We start from the raw sequence: 15,234 nt of genomic DNA, 5'->3' as shown, positions 1-15,234 counted from the left end.
TGCTGCAGCAGCCGTTGTTGTTGCTGCTCTTGCTGCTGCTGCTGCTGCGACTATTGCACAAGTTGCTCGTTCGTCGAAACAGAAACACCGACAACGATGACGATGACGGCAGCGGCAGCGGCAGCGGCAGTGGCGTCGACGGAGGCACGAGCTCGCAGCGTCGGCAGTTCGCAATTCGCAAATCGCATTCGCAGTGGCAAAAAGCAGCTTCGTAAGTGGGTCAGCGAGCTGTGGGGTCAATGCACCAGCCGAGTGCCTTGTGGCCGAAAGAGAGCTTCGAAGAGCGCGGGCGCTCTCTTAGTTGCCTGATTCACTCTGCGGCCGTTGTGCTTCATTCTTTTGCCGCCAAGCAAATGCTAATAGAAAACGGGTTTTCAGCTTTCACAAAAAGTAAAAAAGTTCATAGCAAGAGGGGGCAGTGGGGGGCCTGGAGGGGGGAGCCTTTTAGCCGGCTGTGCGAAATGCCGTTAGAGAAGAAAGAGCATTAGCATCAGCATTAGCATGCTGGCTACGTAATTTGTCGCTTTCTTTTCGGCCAGCTCATTGTTTCCATGTTCCCCTCGCATATTGGCGAAGCGTATTAGAATGCCGTTAGAGTTTCGTAAGGGCCAAAATTCATTCATCCCGAATCATACATAATACGAGGCGGCTATAAGCTTCTTGGCTAACGGTGCCGTATGATTCGGTTCTTTTTTTGGCCACACGCCGATGATGAAGACGTTGGCTTGGCATTTTTGTAATGTTTACATTTCGCACTCGCTCTCTCCCTCTCGCTCCCGCTCGCTTCCCTATTGCCCTCCCGCTCGCACTGCCGACGTACGTGACGCGCTCGTTCTTTTGTTGCCAACAAAAGAATTTCTCATATACAAATTTTTGACTGGGCCCACAAGTTTATTGACCCACGGAGCCAAAAAAGAGGAGGCTGAAACAGCGGCAGCGCAAGAATTTGCCATTTTTGTCGATTTAATGAAGCGCTTAGCATTTTCGCCAAGTGATGTAATTTCTCCTCGTAATCCGATCGCTTTCTATGCGAGATTTACACAATGTATCGACGAGAATGCCCGAAAATATATGCATACACCTCAGTTAGTCAGGTCGTCGCACACATGACGTATGCGCAATTAATTATATTGTTTCCCAAACATCACGTATACGTCGCTTCACGTGATGATAATGCCAGCCGAGAACCTTTTGAAAATATTTCGAGTGAGAGCGGGTGAAATTTACAAGTTTTCTTAGAAATGATTCACAGCTCTGTGGAAAATTTGCTGTAAGTCGTCGATTTAGATTTACAGCCAATTATTTGTTCAGTTCGACAGAACAAACGTACTTGCCTAATATAATACAAATTCTTTTAACTTAAACTTATTTCAAAAGATATACCCTACGTTGAGATATGTGTATTGGATGTATATGTATGTATGCATTTCTTAATGCTCAATTGAAGTATCAGTATCATGCTTAAAATGTATTACTGGTGAAGTGTGACACTCCAAAGTTTATAATCCATATATAGATACTACTTATATGCCGCACAGAATGTAAACAAGACTTTAAATCTTACTGTAAGCGCTAAGATCTCTCGGAAAATTCTTTGAACAATTCCCTTAGCCAGGAGTTTGTATGGGTAAATGCATATTTATTTATGTGTTTGACATCGGCGTCCCCGCACCGAAAAAAACACCCAATCCGCGTCACAGCATAAAAAGTAGGCCCGCGGCAATATTTATGCATGCTTCAAATGCACCAGCTATGGGTTAGCATAAATGGACGGGGAAAATGGAAAAACTCGTGGAAAATACCTTGAAAACCTCAAAAGCCACACTCAAAGCTGGTAAGCTGACTTCTTTGGTCTCCGATTGTTTTTCCCTCAGTTTTGCGCAACAAATGCACTTAAGTAGCCAATTATTTATGGTATTTAAGTGTTTTGACTAAAGCATCAACCAAACAGAACTCGACGTCAACATTTGCCGCTTGCAGCCTGCAATTTGGCCAAAACAAGAATTTTCAAGTTGAGCTAGACCACGACAGACTCAAAAATCCCATACAAATGTGCACAAAAAATGCAATCGGTGTGGGGAAAAAAGCGTTCTTGAAGAAAATCCATTCATAGTGGTCGTTGGGTTGATGGAAACCAGGCAAACTCGTTTTTCCACCATTAATTAAAATTTATTTTTCCGTCCTTTTTTATTTCGGCTGAAATGTCTGCAAAATGCAAAATTAACAACAACTATGAAAACCAACAACGATTGCATTCGCTACTGAAAAAGCAGATGGAAAACCCGCACGAGCGAGCGAGACGGCCGAGTGAGGGAGAGAGAGGGCAAATGTGCTCTATCCGCCCTGTTGGCTGTACTGCCGCTGGCGTCATGCAAATTGTAATCAACAAACAACAAAATTTCTGTAGAGTTGAAAACTATACTGCAGGCACAGTGAGCACTCGCCTTGAGATCGGAAATATATAATTAAAAGTGCTCAGTTGTTGCTACCAGCAGATACTTTATGTTAGAAACGCAGTACCCATTCTACAAAATCACTGGACGTTTATGAAATGGACCTGTAAAATAACGAACGTAAAGTCTATTTATATTTCAAGCACTTTTAGAACTAGGCGTAACACTGTTTTTTGTATATAAAATGTAGCTATTTATATAACTATCTAAAGCTGTAGTTTCAGATTGAGATACAATTTAAAGGACATACAAGACCTTACATGTATGTAAATAACTGTGTGCAGTAGGTTATTAATAGTTGATAGCGTTTCGCGGATATTGTGAGTTCAAAAAGTGTATTAACACATAAAATGTTTCATTAATGTTCACCCACTGTTCACTTCGGTTGGACCAGCCACATTCATTTTGTTTTTCCACTTTTCGCTGCCAACTTCACCGCCCGTCGCCCGCCGCACCCGCACCCCTCCTCTTTGGGCCCCTCTGGCCCCCAGAACCCCCGTCCACCGCCCCACCATGCAACTGTTCGCGCCGCGTCGCACTAATATCCGTCCTTGGCTCGTCTGTTCAACTTTGTCCCAGTTTTTCGCATTTTGTTGGCGCGCTTTGCCTCCACAAACGTTGGCGTTGCATTCTGTCTAAGTGTGCGTGTGCATTCGGCAGTGTGTGTGCCTGTGCCTGTGTATGTGCCTGTGCTTGTGTTTGTGTGTGTGTGCACATGTGCTTGGAGCTGCCCTGCGATTGTGTGCGTTTCGTGAGTATATATTTGTCTATTCATTTGGCGACGCGACTCAAATGCAATGTCTGTGAATCTGTTTGTGTCTGCATTGTGGGGCACATGCAATCTTTTATTTGCTGCCTATATATACACGCACACACACACACACACACGCGCGCGCACAAGTAATCACGAATGTGTACTCCTAGATATATACCTCGCATATATTCGTGACAAACTCACGCACAAAACGTTAAACTATGCGAAGAGTTGCATAGATAAGATACGCAGCTGTGGGGGAATGGTGGAGCATCGGAGAGGGAAGGGGACGGGGAGGGGGGCTCCTGGCGGCTGTTGCATTGGGTTAGATGGGGAAGGGGGACGAGGAGTGGCGGGAGGGACGGGAGGGGCCCACTCATGCATCGCATTTGATGTCTGCTTTATAATTACTAGAATAATATCATTTAATTTATTTTTTCGCCGCTGCCTAGCATAATGGAAGCGTTTGTCATTTCGGTTATTACATTTTTTCGAAAGCGTACTTTATTGAACGGATGTCCATTATACGTACATACATGTATCGCGATGTATAGTGCATATTTACGCACTCGAGAGACAGCAATTAACCCAATAATGCTGGACGCTAAAATAGATGCGGGGCTGTTTCAAAACACACAGACCTGATGCCAAATTTTGAACGAATCCATACTAAGTGCAATGCGTAAATTTGATAATGAAACATATGCCTAATATATAACTAAAGTGCATTTTGTGAAGCACTTAGTGATTTTTCAACTATTAAACGTATACATTGCTATAAGCATTCCTGAAAACCGTAGCAAGTACAGAACTTTCTAGTTTTCATGCGCCGCCGAAGTGTTGTACTCTATTTTGATTTCTTGTCTATAGCTTTGGTATATAGCATTGAAGTTGCGGTGGCCTTATGACACACATTCAGTGGTTAAGCTTATCTCGCGTATATGTAAAAAGTTTATTTTTGCCTTACTTATACGTAAGGCGAGCCACTACAATAGTTTGAGCAGAAAGACAAAGAGTTAGCGGCTGTTCCATCTTTGTCGTTGATCATAGTCCGAAAATAAACACCTAACAATCAGTCGTAAAAGATACAATAACTCGAAGCCGCACTTTAAGCGTGTTGCTGAATCAATATACCATATCTCCTAGAAAATCGATTGATAGTTCCCAGACAGTTCGATGGGTTGGGCTATGGGCTGTATGTTCCTTGTCACAATCTGGACGATTATGCTTGACAGAGGTCGTTGAACCTGTTGCCGAATTGCTCATCTTTTTGCTGGCTTTTGGCCACAGTCTTGTAAGTTTCCATAAATTATCAGAATGAACAAATATGTGGTTTCTGCAGTTTATAGTTTTCTAGGACACAGGCGAATGAACTTTCGGGAACCATAATAACACCAGGGAAAAAGAACACATTACTATATTTGCTTCCAGCAGACAGACCAAAATATTTCAAAATATTTGCATGCTCCACATACGGAATCTATATGGATATATGGGGGTGGGAATTGATGGGGAATTCCATGCCAAATTTAGTTTTTTTCGAGATAGTGCCATGCCTGGAAATGCTTGAAGAATTCTGTGTACTTAAGTACGGCCGTATTCATTACAAACATCTGTCAAATAATGGGAATTTTCACAGGAATTTGTATGCCCAAGAGTTCCTGTTCCCTCCATACCATATGAAAATGTCAAGTAAGTACAAACCCAGTTTGATATTCTACAGCATTCATATCATTGCGTACACCCATTGATATAACCTTTTAGAGGGACAAACTATAGTTCATATTAAACTGCCCACGACGAGTTTTAATGCCCATCTTATATATGTACATGTGTAACATCAATGTTTTTTGTCTATTCCTCATTATTGGGCAAAACAAGTGTTCATTTTTATTTTATTTGTTATTATTAAAAAGGAAGCATTAATGCAATTTTTTCTTTATTTTCAATAAATATTTCCAAACTATTTCAGTTTATATCGTGCTCGAACTCTATTGGATTGGTTTCTTGTATCTATCATTTATATAAATTTTTACACATTTTAAGCACCTATTATGATCGATGTTCATTCGTTACGATCATTATTTATATTATCATAAGCTAATACTGCCCTAGCACTGTAAGTTTCTCATGAACTCCCCTAAATAACCACAAGTTCTTCAAATAACCTCTCATTAAGTGATCATGGTTCTAGTAAATCCTATTTATAGGCTTTATCCCCTATTCCCAATCGAAAAAGGTAACGGTCGTGCAGAAAAGGAAGTCAAAAGTTCGGCGACTTCTCTACGACGAGCAATTAATGCGGCATTTACATGAGCGATAGAAGCCGTAATCGTGGAAATTCACGCAATAATTGTCAAACAAAGAATTTCCCTCCTTCTTTCGCTTTTTCCCTCTTCCTCTCCCACTCATTCGCTTTTATGGCTCCAAAATTTTTGCCTGCACAAATAATAATTTCAGTTGGCTTGAAAAGAGAAATAGAAATGGGGGAGAAGTGGAAAAAGCCGTAGAAAGTATTGCCCATTGAATGTTGGAGTTTCTTTTATTTAGTTTCTTTTCTTTTTATGTTGTAATGTGCGTGGTGGAGGCAGCGCTGCCGGCTTCTCTGTCGTCGTCGACCGCGACGCACGCTCCCGCATACAGTCAACGAACGCTCCGCTCTCACGCACTCTCTCCCGCTCTCCCACTCTCCCACTCTCCTACTCTCCCACTCCCCCACTTGCTCTATCGGAAAGTGCGTGTGTGTGCGTGCGTGCGAGTTGAATGACCGCCGAAAATAATTTTTTCCTCGATTTTAGACTTTTACTATGTTGACGATGGCGATGATGATTGTGGATGTAGCTATGCACGCATGTGTGTGCTTTGGCGCTTCGCGCACAGACACACAGAAGCGAACTACTCATGCCCAGGGGCGTGTGCAGCGGGGCTAGGGGGGTCTGAGATATCTAAACTGGGATTTTTGGGTGCAAGTTGTCTTGTAAGACAGCATTGCACAGACGAGTTTGCACTTTTTAGAACAAAGTACCCATGAAGAAAACAACAGAAAAGTGTGCAAACCTTCACAGTTGCTCTAAGCAGAAATCTAGAAATATAGAAACCCCTTTCTACGCCCCTGGCCGCACGCACACTTTCGCAGCCAGTCAGAAATTTTGTAGCTCCATAGTTTTGGGTCTTTCGTTTGTTTCGAGTGTTAAACGGGCGTTCGCACTATCTCGCAGGGGCGGTGGGGGAAAGGGGCGGGGCGGGCCGGTTCGGGCTTGGGCCTGCATGGGTCGCTTTTTTCCACACATTTCTTTTTGTTTTATTTCGAAGGCATGTGTGTGTGTGAGCGGACTACACAATCAGCTAAAGCAACAGCAGCATTTCACTTTAACAAAACTTTTCGGTCTGGCTTTTTTGAATATTTTTTATTGTTGCCACTGCGCCGTCTCGCTCCCTCTGCAGCCAAGGGCCCATCTTGTCAACTCTTTCGCTTTTTAAATTTCGTTTTTGGCCGCTTTCTGTTTACGCCGCTAAATTTCTTTCTTTCACTTTGCCTACGTTTCTATCTGTTTCACCAGCGGAAAGGCGAAGAAACACCAGCGAAACGCAGTAGCAGTGGCCAAAAAGTGAAAAAGTGAAAATTTCAATAATAAAATAAGAGTTGATTTTGCGGAAGTCGTAAAGGCAAATTGCATGCCAAAAGTAACAGTGACCAGCGCCAGAAAAAGCGACCCCTTTCCACGCCCCTGCAGCTGCCTTAATTACTTACACGCAACTCGGAAATCCCGGGGATAGATTGCTGCCCGCGATTAAGATTTATGTTAGAAATAATATCCTCATGTTCCCGACTCAGCCCCTAATTGCATTCGCAGCTGACCTGCAAAGGGGTCAAAGCACCCCAATTAAATTCGAATTAATTCAGCTCCGCCTGCTGAGCCTTAAGTCCTGCGAAGGATATATATTAGATGAGAAAAGATCTTGGAAAACCCAAACTACATGAGAAAGCAAGACTTACTTCCTTTTAAATTTGTTTGTGAATAGTATATAGTAATTCTAAGTAACAAATCATTCGAAAACTTTAACAGATAAAAATGCATACTGAATAACCTTTATTTGTATGTAACTGAACTCGGAATTATTAAATGTAAGGTGACCTAAGCAGTTGATTAAAGATATTGATTCGTTCTGAAGAAAGCTTTGATCCTAAACATGTTTTAATTCATTCACTATTTAAACACCAAAGTTTCCCCTTCCGCCGAATAAAAATAGCCACAACCGAGTCAATTGCAAAGAGCAAGAAATACAAATCTGTTCAATAAGTGTAAAGTGCAATCAAATAAGCTAATTAACTTATACATACATATATAACGCACACTCGCAAACGTGCAATTCATACCTCTCCGCTCACATAGTATTATATTTATATGGCTTGTCGCAACTTTGTTGGTATTACAATATGTTTTTACGACTGACGCGCGAATTTTAATTCGCAAGTTTCTTTTCCATTTTATTTTATTATGATCCCCTTCTGTACGCTTTTTATGACACATGTGTTACATACACAATTTGTATCTTTGTATCTATGTATCTTTTTATCTGAGGCAGCAGCGAAGAAAGGGCTTGCAGCCGTCTCTTTCCCGTTCTGCGATTGCCTTTCGATTGAATTAGTTGAATTGTCAATGCAAAAAGCAGCGATCCAGTCGCACAAACAAACTCAAACACACGCAAGTGGGTTTCGTAATATTTTGGCTGCTTGGCTGTCTTTCTTCATTTACGAATTTCATGGATTTCCCTTAAATAATTTTTGTTGCTGTTGGCCAAGAAACCCGAGTGACTTTCACTGCCAGGCCAACAAAAACGCAAAATTAACGAAACAAAAAAAACAGCCACTCATTTCGGGACCAACTGACTGACTGACTGACTGACTGACTCCGCTCTGCCACATAAAACCAGCAACTTAACTGGATTTCATTAAGTTTATACTTTATTTTTCTGCTTTGCGCAATTCCCTTGTTGAATTTTGCGGGATGAAAGTTCACACTTGTCGCTTACTTAACTAGATGTCTTGAAACATATGCAAAATGGTCTGCAACTCTCCGAAGGACTCGGATTTATGTGTTTTCGCAGATTTTTTATATTTTTTAGGGATTGAAGGTATTGATAGTGTAGATAGCTATAATCAAAAATTATACGGTTTTGTTTGGAACTTCTTTGACAGTAATTTCTTATGTAGACGTCTTCGTTGGGTAGGCAATTAGAGATTAACTATCGTGTCAGTTCTTAAAACCATGTTCTTTTAATATCAGGTCCTGTATCATTTTCGTAGCTTTTTCAACTAAACTAAGGATTGAAATAATAACGATGCTTTACCTTTAATGGAACCGCTGGAGTTGTTTTGTCCCGCCGGCGATTGGACGTTGCTTTGACCGAGGTTGTTTGCGTGTGCTTCCAGTTTCGAAGTGACGCTGCTCCACATGTCAAACATACGTTGCGTATACATAATTATTAGTGGGAAATGCGAAGCTTTGGTGACGTTTCAAACGTTTGCCGGTGCTGTTGCTGATGTTATTGCTGTTGCTGTTGCCGCTGCAGTTGATTGGTGAAATAGTTGTAGTTGTAGTTGGAGCTGTAGCTGTAGTTATGTACACTTGGTATCAGTTGATGCAACCGCTGATGAACACGGGCACTCACACCGACGGCCATACGCGGCGTATGCGCAATCTGGCTGCTCTTTGCAGTCGAACGAACTCGGTTTTCGCTTAGATCTTAGTTTTGTTTCTTGTTTTGTAAATGTGTAAAACGTTGTATACAGTACTTAATATATAGATATATATATATTATATATATACTTTATGCAGCTGCCCTTCGGTTCCAATTGTATTAGCCAATTGTCTTATTGCACTTGGTCTTTACTTATGTTTTGTGGCTTGTGTTGTAGCTAGTCCGCAGATGCTTTCGTGAATGAATTTTCAGCGCTTTTCGCATTCAGTGTGAATCAAGAACTATCACAGTGTGTGTGGGTGTTTTGTGAGACGGGGGCGGGGGGCGGTGTGAGGGGGCTTGCCAATCGATATATATGTATATATATTTGTTTTGTATATTGCTATATATCTATATGTATGTATATAATGATCTAACGTTGTCAGGCCTGTAGGTACTAAATTGTTGATGTTGTTTGGATCTGATGTTATATGGGGTTGCAGCCGCTTTTTATTGGGTTTCCTTATTAATTCGTTTATCAAACTATTTGTTAATAAGACACTTGTTCGCGTATGTATTAAACTTGTTTAGTTATCTATCGTTATCGTTTATTTAAAGCAATTTTCTATGATTTGATAATATCTATTTAAATCGAACGTCCAACTTTAGCCCTTTTGCAGTAGGTGCAGATTGTTGCTGTTGCTGCTGCTATTGTTATTGCTATTGAAGTTTTTGTTTTTTGTTGCTTTGGGCAGTTGTTGTTGCTGCTGCTGCTTTATCACTTTCACTGCGTTGTTGTTGTTGCTGCTGCTGCTGCTGCTACGGTTGCTGTGATTTTTATTGTGTTGCTTGTTGGTGTTGTTGTTGCCGCTGCTGTTGTTGGTTTCCTTGTTGTTGTTGCTGCTATGCTCATTGTTTTGTCGATTTCTCTGTTTTGCTTGATTCCAAATCAAAATTTCCAAAAATACGAAAATTTCACGACAATTAATTCCGGAAGACATTTAGGCGCAATCTGTTTCTCATCGATTCGAACTGTCGCTGCCGTGGAAACGTTCATCGGTTTGTTTGCAGTGTATGTTTTATTCAAACCCCCAGCCTGAACACTTTGATGTACAAAATGGTTTGGCCAGTTATGTAAATACTTTTGCTACGCACTGTCAGCCATGGCCAAATCATGGCATTCAGCATATTGCTCGGGAATGATGTCTGCAAGATGGGAAATCGATAAACAAATTGCCAAGATCGTCGATATTCCGATAACGAAGATCGTTCGATAATTGCCCAAGTGTGTGTGTGTGTGTGTCGATATAGCTTTTGTTTAAAATACCTTATTTTTTAAATTTAAGTTCGATTATGTTCAGAAAGAAGAAGAGCACAAAATCCATCTTCCATATTTTCCCTTGTCGCAACGTAAAGTGAAATTTCAAAGTTCCGGCATGTCTATACAATAAAGTTGACTGTTTCCAATTCATAGGAGTGGAATCCCAAATTAGTAAAACTGACAGCTTTCAAAGTTGTATTATGTAAGGGACGTAGGGTATTCTCTTGGAACCGAAGTGTTATCTATAAATAGTTAAAATCCCGCAGTAAATCCTTGTTCCCGTACCAAAACAGAAATCATATGAACTGATATAGTGTCTCATGCAACGCGGTGTCCATTGGCAATCGATGTTTTCCCCTGTGCAGGCATCGCAATTCAGGAACTGTGCCGAACCCCGAGCTCTCCCTTTTTTCGGTTGGCAACTCCCTTCGGCGGCTGATGTCTGTATGGACATGAGCATGGAAAATCGATAGAGAAATGGGACTTAAGGGTGCCCAGACAGACGATGGGTGCTGCGGGGGAGGAGGGGTCTCTAATGGGGAAAAACTGTGAAATGCAGCGCATAAATCTCGTCGCCAAGCACAGTGGGTGTGTTGGTGTGTTAGTGTGGGTAAACATAGAAAAAAGTTCTATGACCCAAAGCTCAAACACACGCACAACCACACACACACACAGTGAAACAGAGGAAAAGCGAGCGACAAACGAGCCGGCAAACCCAATGAATATAAAAACATTTTTACTTTTCTCTCGCTCTTTTTTGAAGGGGGTTGCGGAGGGGGGGCCTTTGGGGGAGTGTAATCACTTTGCTGGTGGTTTGGGGGTGGCTTTGGGTGGCCATGCGGAAGCCTCTGGCAGACATATAAAATACGTCACCAAAGCGACAGCAACAACACTGAAATTGTGCCAGCTCAGAAGCAGAGAGAGACGGGGCGAGAATGGAGAGAAGGACAGAGAGAGAGAGAGAGAGAGGGAAATTTACATATAGACAAAACGCAAAGAAAACGCTGAAAAGAAAATGAAAATGAATAGCCGCACAGTGGAAATGAAAAATTCTCTCGCAGCGACAACGAACTTACTAACGGTACTAAAGCTAACGAGCCGGTCAAACCGATGATGAAGCAGCGCGAAAGAGAAAGAAGGAGAGAGCGGAGAGATTTGTCGGTGGGGGGAGGGGGGCAGAAGCCGAAGGCGGTTACAGTTACAACAGCAACAGAGCGACAGCAAAGCAGACGACAAAGTTTACAAGGCAGCGCAGCCGGCGTCGCTGTCGCAGCACTGCTTGTACTGTTGCTGTTGCTGTGTTGTTGTTGCTGCTGCCGTCGCAGTACGTTGACGCCGACGAAAAAGACCAATGACCTATGGGTGGGCCATGCCGCTGCCCCCACTTTTCCGCCTGGGACTTCTGCTTAGGCTGTTTTCCGCCTCTACACGGCAAGAATATCTGTCTTAATCAGCAAATTGGTAATCCCGTTACTTGCCATCACCATATAGAGAATGGATCTTCAAGATACGCGTCTCGTTGAGTTATTGATAATAAAAGAATAATATTGAAAGGCGCATGTAGTCATTTAGTTCTAACAGTTTTACATTTTGAATCTTAACTGCGTTACGACATATTTCCTTTGTACGTTTGATTTGGACCTAATCAACTGATATAAAATCAATAGTATTGAAACAAACAAAACGGGTAATATCCATTTCACGCAAAACAAAAAATTCAAAAAGGCATTCTAACTCAGAACGAAGCTAGCGGAACTACTTTTCTCTGCGTGTAACAGAAGTTGTTGTTGTTGCTGGGGTGGCACACTTATGGGGCGACACATGCAGCAAGCGTGTGTGTGTGTGCTTAGCAATGTTGTTCCACTAACGGTAATGCAAACAGTCGACTAAACAGGCAGGAGGAGCAGCAGAACCGGGGGAACCGGGGGAACAGGAGGCGCAGAGTGGGTGGTGCTGGCGACGACCGACTTTGCTCTGCTGTGAACTCGCCTGAACTGGAAAGTCGGTGCAAGTACTCGTACTGCCGCCTCTAAACTGCTTCTAACGACAACAATAACAATTGTTGATAATCATAAGTTGCCACAATGGACACAGACAGACAACTGCAGCGGCAACAAAGGGCCACAAGCTGTGGACAAGAAAAGGGCATATCATCTCGGCTTTGTGCCCGGAGATTCGGGCTCCAAAGATCTCCGCGGAGGATGCAGCTGAACGGCAAAGACAATGGACCCAAAAGAATTGCCCGGGTAAAAGATACTCGGAGCGGAGCCCTATGAAAAATTGCGAAAGCCTTTCAGCTGACAGTTGGCCAAAGTTGCTCCAGAATGGGGTTGTTAATTGGGGGATACTACCTCGTATATGGGATGGTAAGATAGCTGGGTAATCTATGTTGGGACTAGGAACCATATTTCAAGAATTTTAACGTGTAAGAGCACTAAACATAGATTTTATCAGTTGGAAACTTCTTGTTGTTTTAAAGAAGGTTTAAGTATTAAAAAATAGTTTTACGCAAATCTAAAACTTTAAGTTTTCAACATTTTGTAATGTGGGATAAATATTTATTAATTTTAAAGGAAGGAGGATGTGGTTTTGATAGTATCAAAACCTAAAGAAAAGAACATTGATCTGTAGACGTTGAGCAAGTTAGATTTGGAAACGATGTTGTTAATACTACAAATGAAATGTGAAATCTACCAGTCCAGCTCGTAGCTCCGCAGTTGAAACAAAAATATCGAACCATTCAATTAAATTTCATCGCCTTGCGTTTGCTTATTGCAGTTTTAGACACGTGTACTTAATAAACCCCCAAGTGCTAACAAATACATATCTATAGAAGCGAACGAGCCTAAACGATGCCATAAATTTCTTTTCCCAATCATCAGATCCCCGATCGTGTGATATATCCGAAAACTGGTGGTTAGCCATCCAATTAGAGGCAAATAGATTATTCCAATAAATTATCCAATTTGCGGGCGGCGAAGGCGGCTTTTGCCGTGTTGCGATGAGGGATTTCCTCGATGGATTTTTGAATTTTTCGTTTTGGTTAACAATATTTATATATCCTTGTGGCACACACACACACTTTCTTGTGGCACATTGCTCTTACACATACACGGAGATTGGCTTTGTTTTTGTTGCACAATGTCGGGGGGAGGCTGTGGGGGGATCCTCCCGGGATTTTCGGGAGTATTACGTCACTGGCACTTCCGTTTCCGTTTTTTACTCGCGGAGAGAGGGCGCGCAATTGCAGTTGCAGTTGTAGGCACGATGTGGAATTTGAATGCACACGATATTGATTGATTGACTGGTACTGTATATAGCGATATATGTATGTAGGCGTATTCTATGATTTTGTTGTGATCTGAAACCGAACAAACTTCATCTGCCGCCGCATGTTGCAAGGCCGAAATTTATCATATTTTACTATTATTTTTTCAATACACTGGCACACACTCGCTCTTCGTAGTTTCGCTTTTTGAGTAATTTTATGCTTTTTGGGGGCTTTTTTCCCGGCAGAGTGGGGGTGGTGAGGCGTTTTGGGGGATTTGGGGGGCAAAACGCATAGGCACACGCACACACACACACGCACGGCGCACACACACGAGCGATGGGAAATGAAAACGGTACAGAGTATAAACAACAACAACAAATAATTAATAATAAAGATACAACGCGCCACGCATCGTAACCCGCCGCCGCGAAACGCTCAATACGAGGTGTAGCTGAAGAGTGCCGCAAAATGTTATCGACTGTTCGTTGTCGTCGTGCCGCGGCAGCGACGCCGGCGGCGCAGCAGCAGCGCCGCAATGCGGCAGCAGAGCTCATGCTCCCCAAATGAAAAGAGAGGGAGACAGCGAAAGAGCGCGAGAGAGAGAAGTGGGTATATGTGTCTCTGTGCCGATGACTTCTTCAGTTCGCTGCCCCAAGCCGCCTCCCCGCTGCCGCCATCACACCCACTTTTGCCTCGTCCGCTTTGTGCCGTTCATTCGCTATGGCAACCGCTCGGCGAAGAAAAGAGTCATAATCAGCTGTTATCTCTGCTCTCTCTTTTTACAACTGGGGTGCTTAAGAGAGGGAGCTTTTGGCGCTTCCTTCGATTAGCAGGTCAATTGCTTTTTAGGCCAAAATGTGTGCACTGCAGTTGCGAGCAACTTAATTGCACTTCTTACTTGTAGTTTCCAATCCTTTTTCTGGGCGGAAGTGGCAATGGGCCCTAGTTTATACCGCTTGAGTCCTGCCAACCAGCTTTTAATGATTAAAAGGGCTTTGGGACTCTTAAATTGCTCTGATACAATTATTTTATTAACTATGATTAAGTAGGCTTATACGTATTAAATTCATGATCATTAAAACCTGTGTAGAAATATGTGGTGATATTTCAATAGCTCGGATCATTTCTGGCAATGTTTTCTTTGAATAACTTACGCCATAAGGTAGGCAAAAGCTTTTGCATTAGGGCAGTGGTTCGAGGGTATCTTATAGCCGAGTTCTTTACTCTTATTTTAATATTTCAGGGATAGATTGCTAAAAGGGAAAATTTCCTCATTTTGTTGCCTGTTACGTTGACAGGTAATTTATAATTTAAAATGGTTTAACGGCGTAGCTAAGATATATATAATTATTTATCAAGTACGTGGTGTTGCAGTTCGCAGTAGTGCATACATTTATTTGCATTATAACTGCTTTAAAAATTACCAGTTTTACATATAATAAAAGTTGCATTTAATAAAGCGCTAGATGGTAATATGCTAGCGCGCTTTCAATTAAGTATTGCACGCGGGATCTCAGTTCTTAGACAATGAAGCCACAATAAACTGGGTTAAGTCCCAGAGTGATGAATTTTTTATGGATATATTTTTATTAATTTTATAAATATTCAAACCATTACGTCTGGCACAAACAAATTTAGAAATCAAAAAAATCACCGAACAGTCAAGGTGAACTGCACACGGAGTTTGCTGGCCAATTAAAAATGTTAAAATTAGTTTAAGTCATTTGGCAACTTGCTTTCGAAGTTTGCCAAA

The 15,234-nt window shown here is 42.0% G+C and overlaps 2 protein-coding genes across 5 annotated transcripts in view; both read right to left on the bottom strand.

Annotated features, from left to right (window-relative positions):
- LOC122615370 (probable nuclear hormone receptor HR3) overlaps positions 1-15,234 on the bottom strand; it is a 29,414-nt gene that overhangs the window by 9,847 nt on the left and 4,333 nt on the right. The window contains exon 1 of one of the 3 annotated variants that reach the window (XM_043790386.1): positions 8,560-9,532. The exons of the other annotated variants lie outside the window; for them this stretch is intronic. Coding sequence (XP_043646321.1) covers positions 8,560-8,689 — 130 coding nt within the window. The 5' untranslated portion in view covers positions 8,690-9,532. Of the gene's footprint in view, positions 1-8,559; positions 9,533-15,234 lie in introns of those variants that run through there. 3 annotated transcript variants of the gene reach the window in all.
- Positions 9,555-13,920, bottom strand: LOC122615423 (putative uncharacterized protein DDB_G0283779). 2 transcript variants are annotated; one of them, XM_043790389.1, is made up of 2 exons: positions 13,317-13,920; positions 9,555-10,095 (listed from the first exon to the last, which is right to left on the bottom strand). In XM_043790389.1, exon 2 carries the CDS (start codon positions 9,888-9,890, stop codon positions 9,555-9,557), a length of 336 nt encoding a protein of 111 aa, XP_043646324.1. In that variant the 5' UTR covers positions 9,891-10,095; positions 13,317-13,920. The 2 variants fall into 2 exon arrangements, with proteins under 2 accessions (XP_043646324.1, XP_043646323.1); XM_043790388.1 differs by having other exon boundaries at positions 13,323-13,920.

Source organism: Drosophila teissieri, chromosome 2L, assembly GCF_016746235.2.
Source record: "Drosophila teissieri strain GT53w chromosome 2L, Prin_Dtei_1.1, whole genome shotgun sequence".
Lineage (NCBI taxonomy): Eukaryota > Metazoa > Arthropoda > Insecta > Diptera > Drosophilidae > Drosophila > Drosophila teissieri.
The sequence above is the reverse complement of the archived record's forward strand: the minus strand, read 5'-3'. Positions and strand labels throughout refer to the sequence as shown.